Source organism: Microcaecilia unicolor, chromosome 5 (genome assembly GCF_901765095.1).
Source record: "Microcaecilia unicolor chromosome 5, aMicUni1.1, whole genome shotgun sequence".
NCBI lineage: Eukaryota > Metazoa > Chordata > Amphibia > Gymnophiona > Siphonopidae > Microcaecilia > Microcaecilia unicolor.
Genome location: NC_044035.1, coordinates 96,859,431 through 96,878,166, shown reverse-complemented (window position 1 = coordinate 96,878,166; position 18,736 = coordinate 96,859,431). Strand labels below are relative to the sequence as shown.

The 18,736-nt window shown below is 52.3% G+C and overlaps 1 protein-coding gene across 1 annotated transcript in view; it reads left to right on the top strand.

Moving 5' to 3' along the window:
• TMEM26 (transmembrane protein 26) overlaps positions 1–18,736 on the top strand; it is a 211,068-nt gene that overhangs the window by 113,788 nt on the left and 78,544 nt on the right. The window contains exon 4 of the mRNA XM_030204836.1: positions 2,385–2,611. Coding sequence (XP_030060696.1) covers positions 2,385–2,611 — 227 coding nt within the window. The remainder of the gene's footprint in view (positions 1–2,384; positions 2,612–18,736) is intronic.

Sequence of the window (18,736 nt, the reverse complement as noted above, 5' to 3'; positions counted from 1 at the left end):
ATTGACCTTGGGAGTAATCCGCAAGATCTTCTGAGCGTGGGGCACCTCCTCGGTGGATCTTTTTGCCACTCAGATCAATCACAAGGTCCCTCAGTTCTGTTCCACACTTCAGGCACATGACAGACTAGCGTCAGATGCCTTTCTCCTACATTGGGGAACAGGCCTTCTGTATGCATATCCTCCCATACCTCTAGTAGGGAAGACTTTGCTGAAACTCAAGCAAGACCGCTGAACCATGATTCTGATTGCACCCTTCTGGCCGCATCAGATTTGGTTCCCTCTTCTTCTGGAGTTGTCCTCCGAGATACTGTGGAGATTGGAGTGTTTTCCGACCCTCAGCACCCAGAACGAGGGGTTGCTTCTGCATCTCAATCTCCAGTCTCTGACTCTCACGGCCTGGATGTTGAGAGCTTAGAATTCACCTCCTAGGGACTTTCAGAGGGTGTCTCCTGTGTCTTACTTGCTTCCAGGAAAGATTCCACGAAAAGGTGTTACTCTTTCAAATGGAGGAGGTTTGTCGTTGGTGTGACAGCAAGGCCCTAGATCCTCTATCTTGTCCTACACAGATCTTGCTTGAATACCTTCTACACTTCTCAGAGCCTGGTCTCAAGAACAACTCCGTAAGAGTTCACCTTAGTGCGATTAGTGCTTATCATCACTGTGTAGAGGTTAAGCCTATCTCTGGACAGCCTTTAGTTGTTTGCTTCCTGAGAGGTTTGCTTTTGTCAAAGCCCACCATCAAACCTCTACCAGTGTCATAGGATCTCAACGTCGTTCTCACCCAGCTGATGAAAGCTCCTTTTGAGCCACTGAATTCCTGCCATCTGAAGTACTTGACCTGGAAGGTCGTTTTCTTGGTGGCTGTTACTTCAGCTCGTAGGGCAGTGAGCTTCAGGCTTTGGTAGTGCTTGCACCTTCTATCAGGTTTCATCACAACAGAGTAGTCCTCTGCACGTACCCTAAGTTCCTGCCGAAGTTGGTGTCAGAGTTCCATCTGAACCAGTCAGTTGTCTTGCCAACATTCTTTCCCTGTCATACTCGCCCTGGCCAAAGCAGTTTGCATACCTTGGACTGCAAGAGAGCATTGGCCTTTTACGTGGAGCGGATGAAGCCCTTCAGACAGTCTGCTCAGTTGTTTGTTTCTTTCTATCCCAACAGGAGGGGAGTCGCCATCGGAAAACGCACAATCTCCAATTGGCTAGCAGATTGCATTTCCTTCACTTATGCCCAGGCTGGGTGGTCTTTAGAGGGCCATTTCAGGGCTCATAATGTTAGATTCATGGCTGCGTCAGTGGCTCACTTAAAGTCAGCCTCCATTGAGGAGATTTGCAAGGCTGCAATGTGGTCATCAGTCCACACATTCACATCTCACTACTGCCTTCAGCAGGATGCCCGACGCGACAGTCGGTTTGGGCAGTCAGTGCTGCAGAATCTGTTCAGGGTTTAGAATCGAACTCCACCCCCCTAGACCCATTTTTGTTCTGTTCCAGGCTGCACTCTCAGTTTATGGTTTCAGGTCAATCTCTGTTATGTCCTCGCCGTTGCGAGGCCCAATTGACCAGTGTTCATTGTTTTGAGTGAGCCTGGGTGCTAGGGATACCCCACATGTGAGAACAAGCAGCCTGCTTGTCCTCGGAGAAAGCGAAGATACTTACCTGTAGCAGGTATTCTCTGAGGACAGCAGGCTGATTGTTCTCACCAACCCGCCCTCCTCCCCTTTGGAGTTGTTCTTGTTGTTTGTTGCTTCTATGCTTTTTGATTAAACTGAGGAAGCATGCTCACGTGACGGGCGGGAAGTCGTCCATGCATGAACGGTGTGTGCAATTCGCGCGCTAGAAGACTCAAGCAAATCTTTGTTTTTATTTTGTTGTCAAAATGCCGGTTCCTGGGCTGACGCGGACGTCGATCCACATGTGAGAACAGTCAGCCTGCTGTCCTCGGAGAATACCTGCTACAGGTAAGTATCTTTGCTTTACGTTTGCATTCTATAATGAACTCTGGTGCCCAGATGTTGTTATTGCATAGAGCAGTGTTTCGCAAGTCTGGTCCTGGAGTACCTCCTTGCCAGTCAGGTTTTCAGGATATCCACAATGAATATGCATGAAAGAGATTTGCTTATAATGGAGGCAGTGTATGCAGATGAAGTTCATGCATATTCATTGTGGATGTCCTGAAAACTTGACTGTTAAGGAGTACTCCAGGACTGGTCTTGGGAAACGCTGGAATAGTGTGTCACCACATGGCATTGGGGCACCGAAATGGAGGCATCCACTTGTTTCCCAGCTGCAAAATTAAGCATTTTTATAGCATTTATAAAAATGCTGAATCTTGTCAAGTGTCAGCACTTGATCATTTGCACATATTTATGTTTCTTTTTAAAACAGAATATAGATATTGATATGGTCAATAAGGTGGTCTCAGGATGCGAAACTGCTTGGACACTAGGACTGCACCAGACTTTCTTGTTGCTGCTAATTATTGGGAGATGGCTTCTTCCCATTGGTGCTGGAATCACCCGCGACCAGTTGTCACAGCTTCTTCTCCTGTTTGTGGGAACAGCAGCAGATATACTTGATTTCGGCAGGGAGACGCTTGCACAAGGTGATGTAAGGTAAGTAATTACCGCCTGCAAATAGCAACATCAAAAATAAGATGTCACATTTATCACGCCAACATTTCAGAGTACAAAAAAAATCAGAAGTATTGCAATCAGTTCCATAGGCTGATACTGATGTGTATTTCACCCAAATTGCCATTGGTCTGATTTTTAAATTTTTTCATGCAAAATTTCATTTTATTAATCTTTAAGTACTACTACTACTATTAAAACAGTACCAGGTGTTCTCCGAGGACAGGCAGGCTGTTTGTTCTCACATGTGGGTCGGCGTCCACGGCGGCCCAAGGAACGGAGATTTTCCCAGTACAATTCAGAAAACTTTGCGACAGCCAGCAGAGCACGGGACGGATGCACTGCGCATGCGCGGCCATCTTCCCGCCCGTGCGCATCCGTTCCCGCCTCAGTTTTTCTTTTTCCGCAGTGGAGAGTAGCTGCATGTCGGTCTCTCTCCCTCAGGCCTTCGGAAAGATTTAGGCGTTCTTATTTAGCGCTTTCTTTTTGTCTTACGTTGCCTTTTTTCTCTTAGTTTTTTCCCCTGTTAAGTTTCCTTTCGCTTCCGTTGCGGCCTTCTTGGGCCGCACGTCCATGGTGCTCCCTTTTTGTGCCCTCAGTCGGCACAATCAAGCCTTTTGATTTCGCCGCCGCGTTTTTTCCACTGATGTCATCGAAGCCTCCCAGTGGCTTCAAGAAATGTGTGCTCAGTGCCAGCAGTCTATCTCGGGCACTGACCCTTACTCCTGGTGCATCCAGTGCCTTGGGCCCGACCATCGCCCAGACGCTTGCAAGTTGTGTCTGAGTTTGAAAAAACGGATACAGGCGTTGAGAAGAGCTCTTCAAGATCGTCTTTTCTGAGCTCTGAGTGATTCTTCAGCGTCGACATTGGCACCGGGGATGGCATCGACATCAGGAGTGCAGGTAATGACTGTCCGGACATCGCCATTAGCTGGGAGTAGCGAGCTGTCGAGTGGGTCTCCACCTGTCTCGAAGGCTTCTGCTGTGCAGGCCCACCGTGACCGACCTCTGTCGGACCCGACCCCGAGGAGGCGTGTGAATTCCACGTCCTCCTCGTCGGTACCGAGGAGTACTGGTGACGTGCTTCGGTCTCTTTCGAGGCACGGTATCGGGAGCTCTGGGGCGTCGAAGGATTCGGCACCCAGAAAGCGTCGACGCCGGGAGGAGCGCTCACCCTCCATACAAGAGATGTCAGTGCGTCGATCTTCGGACAGCACGGTACCGCCTCCCAGGCCTCCACAGATTCAGACATCGACTTCTGTACCGGCCCCACAGCCTTCCTGAATAGCGACTCTGGAGGAGAGCATCAGAGCCATTCTTCCAGGCCTTCTGGAAGGGCTGCTGCATCAGTCTACCTCGGTACCGGGGGTGCTTGCGCCCTCGGTATCGTCAATGGAAGCGGCAGCTGGCTCCGTGCCTGTGGTGAGGTCCCTGACGCCGGTACCGCTTGCGGCATCGGCCTCGGCTGATACCCAGGTCGACTCCCCGTCGACATCATTGGAGGGAGTTTAATCGCCGCCGGAATGGGAGTCGACTTCTCGGCATCGCCATCGGGGACATGGTTCCTCGGCGTTGAGACAGGCCTGGTTTCGGACTGCAGTTCGAGAACTCTTGTCCGATACCGAGGAGGATGCCTTCTGGGATGAAAGGGAAGATCCCAGGTATTTCTCTTCCGAGGAGACTTGTGGTCTTCCTTCTGATCCCACTCCTTCACCTGAGAGGAAGCTTTCTCCGCTGGAGAGTCTCTCCTCCTCGTCATTTGTCCGGGAAATGTCTGTGGGCATTCCCTTCCCTGTGGTAACTGAGGATGAGCCCAGGACTGAGATGCTCGAGGTCCTTGACTATCTTTCACCATCTAAGGAGCCATCCACTGTCCCTCTGCATAATGTCCTTAAGGAGACATTGCTGAGGAACTGGATGAAACAGTTAACTAATCCCACCATTCCCAAGAAAGCGGAGTCCCAGTATCGAATCCACGGAGAACCTGAGTTGATGAAGTCACAGTTACCTCTCGAGTCTATGGTTGTGGATTCCGCTCTCAAGAGAGCCAGGAGTACTAGAGATTTCGCCTTGGCACCCCCGGGGCGAGAAGCTAGGACTATAGACTCTTTTTGGAGGAAGGCCTATCAGTCCTCTATGCTCGTGTCCAAAATTCAGTCATACCAGCTCTACACGAGCATCCATATGCAGAACAATGTAAAGCAACCGGCGAACTTGGTGGACCAGCTCCCTCCAGAGCACGCCAGGCCTTTTCAGGAGGTGGTCAGGCAGCAGTGTCGTACATTCCTGTCCAGGGGTGCTTATGACACTTTTGATGTTGCATCCAAATCCGCTGCTCAAGGTATAGTGATGTGCAGACTCTCATGGCTGCATGCCTCTGACTTGGACAGTCAGACCCAGCAGCGGCTAGCGGATGTCCCTTGCCGGGGGGATAATATTTTTGGTGAGAAGGTAGAGCAGCTCCACCAGCGGGAAACCGCCCTCGACAAACTCTCCCACCGGGCGCCACAGGTAGACATTTTTTCAGGGGAAGGAGGAATGCTCCCTATGCTTACAGTAAGCATAGCTACAATCCACCTTCCCGACAGGCCCCTGCAGCTCCCCAGCAAAAGCAAGGGACGGGCTTTTGACTGGCTCCAGCTGAGCATAGCCGCCATAAAAGTACCTATGCTGGACGATCTGCCGGTCGGGGGGAGGTTAAAATTTTTTCACCAAAGGTGGCCTCTCATAACCTCCGACCGGTGGGATCTTCAAATAGTCCGGTTAGGGTACTCCCTCAATTTGATCTCCAGACCTCCAAATTGTCCACCGGGAGCTCATTCCTTCAGCTTCCAGCACAGGCAGGTACTTGCAGAGGAACTCTCCGCCCTTCTCAGCGTCAATGCGGTCGAGCCCGTTCCACCAAGGCCAGAAGGGCTGGGATTCTATTCCAGGTACTTCCTTGTGCAAAAGAAAACAGGGGGGATGCGTCCCATCCTAGACCTAAGGGCCCTAAACAAATATCTGGTCCGAGAAAAGTTCAGGATGGTTTCCCTGGGCACCCTTCTCCCCATGATTCTGCAAAATGATTGGCTATGCTCTCTGGACTTAAAGGATGCTTACACTCGCATTCCGATGCTTCCAGCTTAAAGGAAGTATCTTCGATTCCGTCTGGGAACACAGCACTTCCAGTATTGTGTGCTACCCTTTGGTCTCGCGTCTGCACCCAGGGTTTTTACAAAATGCCTGGCAGTAGTTGCAGCGTCGCTACGCAGACTGGGAATACATGTGTTCCCTTTTCTCAACGATTGGCTGGTGAAGAACACCTCAGAAGCAGGAGCTCTACAGTCCATTCAGATGACTATTCGACTCTTGGAGCTACTAGGGTTTGTCATCAGTTACCCAAAGTCCCACCTTCTTCCAGTTCAACAACTAGAATTCATAGGAACTCTGCTGGACTCTCAGACAGCTCGGGCCTATCTTCCCGAGATGAGGGCACACAACCTTCTGTCTCTCTTTTCCTTCTGTTTTGGGGGGAAGGTCTCCTGTACGCGTATCCTCCCATTCCTTTGATAGGGAGGACTTTGCTGAAACTCAAGCAAGAAAGAGGAACCATGATTCTGATTGCTCCTTTTTGGCCTTGTAAGATCTGGTTCCCTCTTCTTCTGGAATTGTCTTCCGAAGAACCGTGGAGATTGGACTGCTTTCCAACCCTAATCACACAGAACGAGGGGGCGCTCCTCCATCCCAACCTTCGGTCTCTGGCCCTCACAGCCTGGATGTTGAGAGCGTAGACTTCGCCTCCTTGGGTCTGTCAGAGGGTGTCTCCCGAGTCTTGCTTGCTTCCAGGAAAGATTCTACCAAGAGGAGTTATTTTTTCCTCTGGCCACGGTTTGCTGTGTGGTGTGATGGCAAGGCCTTAGATCCTCGTTCTTGTCCTACACAGACCCTGCTTGAATACCTTCTACATTTATCGGAGTCTGGTTTTAAAACCAACTCTGTAAGGGTTCATCTTAGTGCGATTAGTGCATACCATTACCATGTGGAAGGTAAGCCTATCTCGGGACAACATAAGTACATAAGTACATAAGTAGTGCCATACTGGGAAAGACCAAAGGTCCATCTAGCCCAGCATCCTGTCACCGACAGTGGCCAATCCAGGTCAAGGGCACCTGGCACGCTCCCCAAACGTAAAAACATTCCAGACAAGTTATACCTAAAAATGCGGAATTTTTCCAAGTCCATTTAATAGCGGTCTATGGACTTGTCCTTTAGGAATCTATCTAACCCCTTTTTAAACTCCGTCAAGCTAACCGCCCGTACCACGTTCTCCGGCAACGAATTCCAGAGTCTAATTACACGTTGGGTGAAGAAAAATTTTCTCCGATTCGTTTTAAATTTACCACACTGTAGCTTCAACTCATGCCCTCTAGTCCTATTATTTTTGGATAGCGTGAACAGTCGCTTCACATCCACCCGATCCATTCCACTCATTATTTTATACACTTCTATCATATCTCCCCTCAGCCGTCTCTTCTCCAAGCTGAAAAGCCCTAGCCTTCTCAGCCTCTCTTCATAGGAAAGTCGTCCCATCCCCATTATCATTTTCGTCGCCCTTCGCTGTACCTTTTCCAATTCTACTATATCTTTTTTGAGATACGGAGACCAGTACTGAACACAATACTCCAGGTGCGGTCGCACCATGGAGCGATACAACGGCATTATAACATCCGCACACCTGGACTCCATACCCTTCCTAATAACACCCAACATTCTATTTGCTTTCCTAGCCGCAGCAGCACACTGAGCAGAAGGTTTCAGCGTATCATCGACGACGACACCCAGATCCCTTTCTTGATCCGTAACTCCTAACGCGGAACCTTGCAAGACGTAGCTATAATTCGGGTTCCTCTTACCCACATGCATCACTTTGCACTTGTCAACATTGAACTTCATCTGCCACTTGCACGCCCATTCTCCCAGTCTCGCAAGGTCCTCCTGTAATCGTTCACATTCCTCCTGCGACTTGACGACCCTGAATAATTTTGTGTCATCGGCGAATTTAATTACCTCACTAGTTATTCCCATCTCTAGGTCATTTATAAATACATTAAAAAGCAACGGACCCAGCACAGACCCCTGCGGGACCCCACTAACTACCCTCCTCCACTGAGAATACTGGCCACGCAATCCTACTCTCTGCTTCCTATCTTTCAACCAGTTCTTAATCCATAATAATACCCTACCTCCGATTCCATGACTCTGCAATTTCTTCAGGAGTCTTTCGTGCGGCACTTTGTCAAACGCCTTCTGAAAATCTTTAGTTGTTCAATTAAGAGAGGTTTGCTTTTGTCGAAGCCCCCAGTCAAACCTCCTACAGTGTCATGGGATCTCAATGTCGTTCTCACCCAGCTGATGAAACCTTCTTTTGAGCCACTGGATTCCTGTCATCTGAAGTACTTGACCTGGAAGGTCATTTTCTTGGTGGCAGTTACTTCAGCTCGCAGAGTCAGTGAGCTGCAAGCCTTGGTAGCTCATGCTCCTTATACTAAATTTCATCATAACAGAGTAGTCCTCCGCACTCACCCTAAGTTCTTGCCGAAGGTGGTGTCGGAGTTCCATCTAAACCAGTCAATTGTCTTGGCAACATTCTTCCCCCGTCCTCATACCCGCCCTGCTGAACGTCAGCTGCACACATTGGACTGCAAGAGAGCATTGGCCTTCTATCTGGAGCGGACAAGCCCACACAGACAGTCCGCCCAACTTTTTGTTTCTTTTGATCCCAACAGGAGGGGAGTGGCTGTGGGGAAGCGCACCATTTCAAATTGGCTAGCAGACTGCATTTCCTTCACTTACGCCCAGGCTGGGCTGACTCTTGAGGGTCATGTCACGGCTCATAGTGTTCGAGCCATGGCGGCATCAGTGGCCCACTTGAAGTCAGCCACTATTGAAGAGATTTGCAAGGCTGCGACGTGGTCATCTGTCCACACATTCACATCTCACTACTGCCTTCAGCAGGATTCCCGACGCGACAGTCTGTTCGGGCAGTCGGTGCTGCAGAATCTGTTTGGGGTTTAGAATCCAACTCCACCCCCCCTAGGCCCATTTTTATTCTGTTCCAGGCTGCACTCTCAGTTAGTTGGAAAAGTTTTGTTCAATCTCAGTTATGTCCTCTCCGTTGCGAGGCCCTATTGACCATGTTTGTTGTTTTGAGTGAGCCTGGGGGCTAGGGATACCCCATTTGTGAGAACAAGCAGCCTGCTTGTCCTCGGAGAAAACGAATGCTACATACCTGTACTCCGAGGATGGACAGCAGGCTGATTGTTCTCAGCAACCCGCCCACCTCCCCTTTGGAGTTGTGTCTTCCCTTGTCTTGTTTTTGCTTGGTACGGGACTAGCGAACACGAGCGATTTCAGGCGGGAAGACGGCCGCGCATGCGCGCATTGCGGACGCGCGCGAGCGTGGGCTAGCAAACTCTGTTGCTAGGAAGATCTCCGATCGGAGGGGCTGCCGTGGACGTCACCCATTTGTGAGAACAATCAGCCTTCTGTCCTCGGAGAATACCTTCTACAGGTATGTAGCATTCGCTTTATTGGTCATTATATTTTACTGCTTTTTATTATGTGTTACGTAAATCATTCTACAAACATATCTTCCGTATTTCTTACATAGTATTATGTTAAATTAGAACAAACCTCTTACTCTGTTCATAATTATATCTTTTGCAATATAATGTAAGCCACATTGAGCCTGCAAATAGGTGGGATAATGTGGAGTACAAATGCAGCAAATAAATAAATAATAGGAAATCTATTTCCCAAGCTGCATCCCCAGGTTCTTCTACCAGTAAGGTGGTAGGCAAGCAGTTTTAACATCCATCCACCCAGTGGGTTTTGTTAGCACCATAAATAGGGTTACGATATTTTCCACAAGAATAAAAGAGGTTCTCCGAGGACAAGCAGGCTGCTTGTTCTCACTGATGGGTTGACATCCACTGCAGCCCCTCCGATCGGAGATCTTCACTAGCAACAACGTTTGCTAGTCCTCGCGTGCGCATGCACACTGCACATTCGTGACCTTCCCGCCTGAACGCGAGTGTGCTCGCCAGACTTCTTTTTTCCGCGGCTCAAGACGGCTGTTTATGGTCGTTCTGCGCCTCAAGGAGACCCCTCGCGCGTTTTTCGCCGCTTTCTTCCGTTCGGAAGTGGTCGGAAAGTCTTCTGTTCGTGTTTTTTTCGTCTTGTCTAAAACAAAAACACCCTTTTTCCGCTATTTCTAGTGTTTTTCCCGTTAAGTTTCCTTTTGTCGTCTGACGCGGCTTTTTCGGCCGCCCGTACGGGTTTTTTCTCTGTTTTTGGTGCTATTTTTTGACACCATCGTGAATTTTGATTTCACCGGCGTGATTTTTCCGCCCATGTCATCGAAGCCTGCCAGCGGCTTCAAAAAGTGCATGCGGTGCAGCCGGACGATCTTGCTCACTGATAGGCACATTTCGTGTCTTCAGTGTCTGGTGGCCAGTCATCGTCCCCAAGCCTGCACTCTCTGTCTTCTGCTGAAAAACAGGACTCAGGCAGCAAGATTGGCTCAGTGGAACCTTTTGTTAGGAGCCTTGTCCGGTGCTTCGACGTCTGCAGTACCAAGGTCATCGGAGGTATCGATGTCGTCGGAGGGTGCATCATCATCAGGAGCGCAGGTGAGGGCTGTCCATTCCCCTGCTGGTAGCGGTGAGCCCTCGAGTAGGTCTTCGCCTGTCTCGAGGGCTCCTGCGGTACAGGCCCCCCGGGATCGACCTGTTTCGGACCCGGCCCCGAGGAGGCGTTTGGATTCAACGTCCTCCTCTTCGGTACCGGGAGGTGCCGATGACCAGCTTCGTGCGAAGGCAAAGAAGCATCGTCACCGGTCACCTTCCCTTGGCGGTACCGAGAATCCGGGTTGCCGGTGGATTCAGCACCCACTCAGCGTTGGCGCCGGGAGGACCACTTGCCCTCCATACAAGAGGTGTCGATGCGCTCTACTGTGGACAGCCCGGTACCGGACCCCTTGCCTTCCTTGACAGCCGCTCTGAACGAGAGTCTCCGGGCCATCGTTCCAGGGATACTGGAAGAGCTGTTACGCCCTTCCGCTCCGGTACCAGGGGTGCTTGCGCCACCAGTGCCGTTGAGAGAGGCGACGGCTGGCTCCTCGCCCGTAGTGAGGTCTCCGGTACCGCTTGCGGTGCCTGCATCGGTGGCCTCCCAGGCCGACTCCCCGACGACTTCGATGGAGGGAGCTTCATCGCCGCCGGTGCGGGAGTCTTCCTCTCGGCGTACCCACCGTGGCCATGTTTCCATGGAGTCAAGATGGGACCGGCTTCGGACTGCAGTTCACGAACTGGTGTCCGATACCGATGGTGAGGCCTCGTGGGAAGCAGAGGAGGACACAAGATATTTCTCTGAAGAGAAGTCTTGCGGTCTTCCCTCTGATCCTATTCCTTCTCCTGAAAGGCAGCTTTCTCCTCCCGAGATTCTGTCTTTCGTGGCCTTTGTCCGGGAAATGTCTACGGTCATTCCCTTTCCTGTGGTTACGGAGGATGAGCCTAGGGCCGATATGTTTGAGCTTTTGGACTATCCTTTTCCACCTAAGGAATCGTCCACTGTACCCATGCATCATGTCCTGAAAAAGACATTGCTGGCGAACTGGACGAAGCCGCTAACTGATCCCCACATTCCCAAGAAGATAGAATCCCAGTATCGGATCCATGGGGACCCAGAGTTAATGCGGACTCAGTTGCCTCATGACTCTGTTGTGGTGGATCTGGCCCTTAAGAAAGTCAAGAGTTCTAGGGAGTACGCTTCGTTGCCCCCGGGCTGTGACTCTAGAACCTTGGACTCTTGGGCGGAAGGCCTACCATTCTGCAATGCTCATTTCCAAAATTCAGTCCTACCAGCTTTACACGAGCATTGATATGCAGAGCAGTGTGCGGCAGTTGGCGGACTTGATGGACAAGCTCCCTTCTGAGCAGGCCAAGCCTTTTCAGCAGGTGGTCAGGCAGCTGAAGGCGTGTAGTAAATTCCTGCCCAGGGGTGTGTACGATACTTTAGATGTCGCGTCCAGGGCCGCTGCTCAAGGTGTGGTGATGCGCAGACTCTCGTGGCTGCGTGCCTCCGACCTGGAGAATAGAATCCAGCAGCGGATTGCGGATGCTTCTTGCCGGGGGGATAATATTTTGGGGGAAAAGGTCGAACAGGTGGTAGAACAACTCCACCAGCGGAACACCGCTTTCGACAAATTACATAAGAACATAAGTAATGCCACACTGGGAAAAGACTAAGGGTCCATCAAGCCCAGCATCCTGTCCACGACAGCGGCCAATCCAGGCCAAGGGCACCTGGCAAGCTTCCCAAATGTACAAACATTCTATACATGTTATTCCCAGAATTGTGGATTTTTCCCAAGTCCATCTAGTAGCGGTTTATGGACTTGTCCTTTAGGAAACCGTCTAAACCCTTTTAAAACTCTGCCAAGCTAACCGCCTTCACCACGTTCTCCGGCAACGAATTCCAGAGTTTAATTACATGTTGGGTGAAGAAAGCTTTTCTCAGATTTGTTTTAAATTTACTACACTGTAGTTTCATCGCATGCCCCCTAGTCCTAGTATTTTTGGAAAGTGTAAACAGACGCTTCACATCCACCTGTTCCACTCCACTCATTATTTTATATACCTCTATCATGTCTCCCCTCAGCCGTCTCTTCTCCAAGCTGAAAAGCCCTAGCCTCCTTAGTCTTTCTTCATAGGGAAGTCGTCCCGTCCCCACTATCATTTTAGTCGCCCTTCGCTGCACCTTTTCCAATTCCACTATATCTTTCTTGAGATGTGGCGACCAGAATTGAACACAATACTCAAGGTGCAATCACACCATGGAGCGCTATAACGGCATTATAACATCCTCACACCTGTTTTCCATACCTTTCCTAATAATACCCAACATTCTATTCGCTTTCCTAGCCACAGCAGCACACTGAGCAGAAGGTTTCAGTGTATTATCGACGACGACACCCAGATCCCTTTCTTGGTCCGTAACTCCTAACGTGGAACCTTGCATGACGTAGCTATAATTTGGGTTCTTTTTTCCCACATGCATCACCTTGCACTTGCTCACATTAAACGTCATCTGCCATTTAGCCGCCCAGTCTTCCAGTCTCGTAAGGTCCTTCGGTAATTTTTCACAATCCTGTTGCGAGTTAACAACTTTGAATAACTTTGTGTCGTCAGCAAATGTAATCACCTTGCTAGGTACTCCCATCTCTAAATCATTTATAAATATATTAAAAAGCAGCGGTCCTAGCACAGACCCCTGAGGAACCCCACTAACTACCCTTCTCCATTGTGAATACTACCCATTTAACCCCACTCTCTGTTTCCTATCCTTCAACCAGTTTTTAATCCACAGTAGGACTTTTCCTCCTATCCCATGACCCTCCGATTTCCTCTGTAGCCTTTCATGAGGTACCTTGTCAAACGCCTTTTGAAAATCCAGATACACAGTATCAACCGGCTCCCCTTTGTCCACATGTTTGTTTACTCCTTCAAAGAATTGAAGTAAATTGGTCAGGCAAGATTTCCCCACACAAAAGCCTTCAGCATCTACCTCATCAAGTAGACGTTTTTATGGGGGAAGGAGGACTGTTCCCTATTCTACTAAGCGTAGGTACAGTCCTCCCTCTCGCCAGCCTGCTGCCCATGCTAAACCCCAGCGCGCTCGTTCCCGTCAACAGCGTGCGCCTCAACAGGCCCCAGCAGCTCCCCAGCAAAAGCAAGGGACGGGCTTTTGACTGGCTCCAGCAGAGCATAGCCAAAATCAAAGCGTCTGTGCCGGACAATCTGCCGGTCGGGGGAGGTTAAAATTTTTTCACCAAAGGTGGCCTCTCATAACCTCCGACCAGTGGGTTCTCCAAATAGTGCAGCTAGGATACTCCCTCAATTTGATCTCCAGACCTCCAAATTGCCCACCAGGAGCTCAATCCTTCAGCTTCCGCCACAGGCAGGTACTTGCAGAGGAACTCTCCGCCCTTCCCAGCGCCAATGCGGTCGAGCCCGTGCCACTGGGGCAGGAAGGGTTGGGATTCTATTCCAGGTACTTCCTTGTGGAAAAGAAAACGGGGGATGCGTCCCATCCTAGACCTAAGGGCCCTGAACAAATATCTGGTCCGTGAAAAGTTCAGGATGGTTTCCCTGGGCACCCTTCTACCCATGGTTCAGGAAAACGATTGGCTATGCTCTCTGGACTTAAAGGACGCTTACACTCACATCCCGTTCTCCGAGGACAAGCAGGCTGCTTGTTCTCACGACTGGGTGACGTCCGCGTCAGCCCCCCACCAACTGGAAGAAGCTTCGCGGGCGGTCCGCATGCAGGGCACGCCCACCGCGCATGAGCGGCTGTCTTCCCGCCCGTGCGCGACCACTCCCGCCAGTTCCTTTATTTCCGCGACTGGAGAGAATCGTGCTTTCGCCGCTCTCTCTATCTTCAGCCCCGGAAAAACCGTCGCATTTACGCGAGTCTCTTATTTTTACTTTATTTTACTTTATTAGTTGCCGCGCGCTCCACTTTTCTTTTTTCTAAAAAAAAGGAAAAAAAGAGGAGCACGCGCTCCCATTTTCCCTCGTTTCTAGCGGGGGCGTCGCGTTGCGGCCTAGTGGCCGCACGGTCGATTCCTTTTTCGAGGTGTGATTACCGCCACCATCCACGACTTTAACTTCGCCGACGCGATTTTTCCGTCGATGTCCTCGAAGGTCCCGAGTGGATTTAAAAAGTGTGGTCGGTGTGGCCGGCCGATCTCGCAGACCGACACCCACGCTTGGTGCCTCCAGTGCCTCGGGCCGGAGCACAATATCAAGTCGTGTTCCCTGTGTCTCGGTCTCCGGAAACGGACTCAGGTTCGAGGCAAGTTCTTCGGGACCGTCTTTTTGGAACTTGCGCCGGCCCCTCGACGTCGACCTCGACGGCATCGGTATCGACGGCCGGTTCTTCGGTACCGGTATCGATGCCCAAGAAATCGGCACCGATGGCATCGACCCCAGGAGCACAGGTCCCGTCGGCCCGCCGGTCCGCCGGCGAGGGTAGGGGTGAGAGACCGCGTGGGCAATCGGCCCCGGTCACTCCCTCGGCCCATGGCCCTCGGGACCGAACCCTGTCGGACCCGGTTCCTCGTGACCGAGGGGGATCGACCTCCTCCTCCTCTGCTCCACCTGGCGCCGATGACGGGCATCGCAAAAAGTCACACAAGCACCGTCATCGGTCGCCCTCGATGCACCAGGGTTCCGGTTGCCGGCAAGGAGTCGACGCCGAAGCGTCCTCGTCGAGAGGAGAGATCCCCTTCGGTTGTGGAGGTACCGCCGCGTCAGGGTCCCAGCACTTCGGTGCCGTCTCCTGGACCCGAGCAGCTTCTGGCACCGACACCTCTACCGGCCCCACCGTCTTTCCCGGCAGCGGGCCTGGACGAGTGCCTCCGAGCCATCCTTCCGGGGATCCTGGAAGGGCTGATGCGCCAGGCTGTGCCGGCGCCGGGGGTGCTTGCGCCCTCGGCGCCGTTGACTGTGGCGCCGGCGAGCTCTAGCCCGGTGCCGAGGCCATCGACACCGCCGCCGCTTGTGGCGCCGGTCTCGACCGCCACGCAGGTGGAGTCCCCGTCGACGTCGATGGAGGGAGCTTCGTCCCCGCCGGCGCGGGAGTCCAGCGCTCGACGACACCGAGGCCTCGGTGGCTCGACGTCGAGCCGGGCCCGGTTAAGGACTCAGCTACATGAGCTCATGTCCGATACCGAGGAAGAGGCCTCGTGGGGGGAAGAGGAGGACCCCAGATATTTCTCCTCAGGAGTCTGCGGGCCTCCCCTCTGACCCCACGCCTTCACCGGAGAGGAAACTCTCACCCCCGGAGAGCCTCTCTTTTGCCTCTTTTGTCAGGGATATGTCTATCTGCATTCCCTTCCCCGTGGTCTCTGTGGATGAGCCGAGGGCTGAGATGCTCGAGGTCCTCGACTATCCATCACCACCTAGAGAGTCCTCCACGGTGCCGTTGCACAATGTCCTCAAAGAGACACTGCTTCGGAACTGGATGAGACCGCTATCTAATCCCATCATCCCCAAGAAAGCGGAATCCCAGTACAGAATCCACTCTGACCCAGAGTTAATGCGGCCCCAATTGCCCCATGACTCGGCGGTCGTGGATTCTGCTCTCAAGAGGGCACGGAGTTCGAGGGATACCGCCTCGGCGCCCCCGGGGCGGGAGTCTCGCACTCTGGACTCGTTTGGGAGGAAGGCCTACCAATCCTCCATGCTCGTGACCCGCATCCAGTCATACCAGCTCTATACGAGCATCCACATGCGGAACAATGTGAAGCAACTGGCGGACCTGGTCGATAAGCTCCCGCCGGAGCAGTCCAGGCCTTATCAGGAGGTGGTCAGGCAGCTGAAGGCGTGCAGAAAGTTCCTGTCCAGGGGTATCTATGACACATGTGACGTAGCATCTCGTGCTGCGGCCCAAGGTATAGTGATGCGCAGGCTCTCATGGCTGCGTGCCTCTGACCTGGACAACCGCACCCAGCAGAGACTGGCCGACGTCCCTTGCCGGGGGGATAACATTTTTGGTGAGAAGGTCGAGCAGCTGGTGGACCAACTGCATCAGCGGGAAACCGCCCTCGACAAGCTCTCCCACCGGGCGCCTTCAGCATCCACCTCAGCAGGTGGACGTTTTTCCTGGGTCCGGCAGGCTGCACCCTATTCTTTTGCAAAGCGTAGGTACACCCAGCCGGCCCGAAGGCCTCGTCAGGCACAGGGACAGCCCCAGCGCGCTCGTTCTCGTCAACAGCGTGCGCCTAAGCAGCCCCCTGCGCCTCCACGGCAGAAGCCGGGGACGGGCTTTTGACTGGATCCACGGGAACATAGCCGCCCTCAAAGTGTCCGTACCGGACGATCTGCCGGTCGGGGGGAGGTTAAAATTTTTTCACCAAAGGTGGCCTCTCATAACCTCCGACCAGTGGGTTCTCCAAATAGTGCGGTGCGGATACGCCCTGAATTTGGCCTCCCTGCCACCAAATTGTCCTCCGGGAGCTCAATCCTTCAGCTCCCATCACAAGCAGGTACTTGCAGAGGAACTCTCCGCCCTTCTCAGCGCCAATGCGGTCGAGCCCGTACCACCCGGGCAGGAAGGGCAGGGATTCTATTCCAGGTACTTCCTTGTGGAAAAGAAAACAGGGGGGATGCGCCCCATCCTAGACCTGAGAGGCCTGAACAAATTCCTGGTCAAAGAAAAGTTCAGGATGCTTTCCTTGGGCACCCTTCTGCCAATGATTCAGAAAAACGATTGGCTATGTTCCCTGGATTTAAAGGACGCATACACTCACATCCCGATACTGCCAGCTCACAGACAGTATCTCAGATTCCGCCTGGGCGCACGGCACTTTCAGTATTGTGTGCTGCCCTTTGGGCTCGCCTCTGCCCCACGAGTGTTTACCAAGTGCCTCGTGGTGGTGGCGGCGTATCTACGCAAGCTGGGAGTGCACGTGTTCCCGTATCTCGACGATTGGCTGGTCAAGAACACCTCGGAGGCAGGAGCCCTCCGGTCCATGCAGTGCACTATTCAACTACTGGAGCTGCTGGGGTTTGTGATAAATTACCCAAAGTCCCATCTCCAGCCAACCCAGTCTCTGGAATTCATAGGAGCTCTGCTGAATACCCAGAAGGCTCAGGCCTTCCTTCCCGAAGCGAGGGCCAACAACCTCCTGTCCCTGGCTTCGCAGACCAGAGCGTCTCAGCAGGTCACAGCTCGGCAGATGTTGAGACTTCTGGGTCATATGGCCTCCACAGTTCATGTGACTCCCATGGCTCGTCTTCACATGAGATCTGCTCAATGGACCCTAGCTTCCCAGTGGTTCCAAGCCACCGGGAATCTAGAAGATGTCATCCGCCTCTCCACCAGTTGCCGCACTTCACTGCTCTGGTGGACTATTCGGACCAATTTGACCCTGGGACGTCCATTCCAAATTCCGCAGCCCACGAAAGTGCTGACGACGGATGCATCTCGCCTGGGGTGGGGAGCTCATGTCGATGGGCTCCACACCCAGGGTCTGTGGTCCCTCCAGGAAAAGGATCTGCAGATCAACCTCCTGGAGCTCCGAGCGATCTGGAACGCACTGAAGGCTTTCAGAGATCGGCTGTCCTGCCAAATTATCCAAATTCGGACAGACAATCAGGTTGCAATGTATTACACCAACAAGCAGGGGGGCACCGGATCTCGCCCCTGTGTCAGGAAGCCGTCGGGATGTGGCGTTGGGCCTGCCGGTTCGGCATGCTTCTCCAAGCCACATACCTGGCAGGCGTAAACAACAGTCTGGCCGACAGACTGAGCAGAGTCATGCAACCGCACGAGTGGTCGCTTCATTCCAGAGTGGTACGCAAGATCTTCCGAGAGTGGGGCACCCCCTCGGTGGACCTTTTCGCCTCTCAGACCAACCACAAGCTGCCTCTGTTCTGTTCCAGACTTCAGGCACACGGCAGGCTAGCGTCGGATGCCTTTCTCCTCAATTGGGGAACCGGCCTCCTGTATGCTTATCCTCCCATACCTTTGGTGGGGAAGACCTTACTGAAGCTCAAGCAAGACCAAGGCACCATGATTCTGATAGCGCCCTTTTGGCCCCGTCAGATCTGGTTCCCTCTTCTTCTGGAGTTGTCCTCAGAAGAACCGTGGAGATTGGAGTGTTTTCCGACTCTCATTTCGCAGAACGACGGAGCGTTGCTGCACCCCAACCTTCAGTCCCTGGCTCTCACGGCCTGGATGTTGAGGGCGTAGACTTCACTGCGTTGGGTCTGTCTGAGGGTGTCTCCCGTGTCTTGCTTGCCTCTAGGAAGGATTCCACTAAAAAGAGTTACTTTTTCAAGTGGAGGAGGTTTGTCGTTTGGTGTGAGAGCAAGGCCCTAGAACCTCGTTCTTGCCCTGCACAGAACCTGCTTGAATACCTTCTGCACTTATCAGAGTCTGGCCTCAAGACCAACTCAGTAAGGAATCACCTTAGTGCGATTAGTGCATACCATTATCATGTGGAAGGTAAAGCCATCTCTGGAGAGCCTTTAGTCGTTCGATTCATGAGAGGCT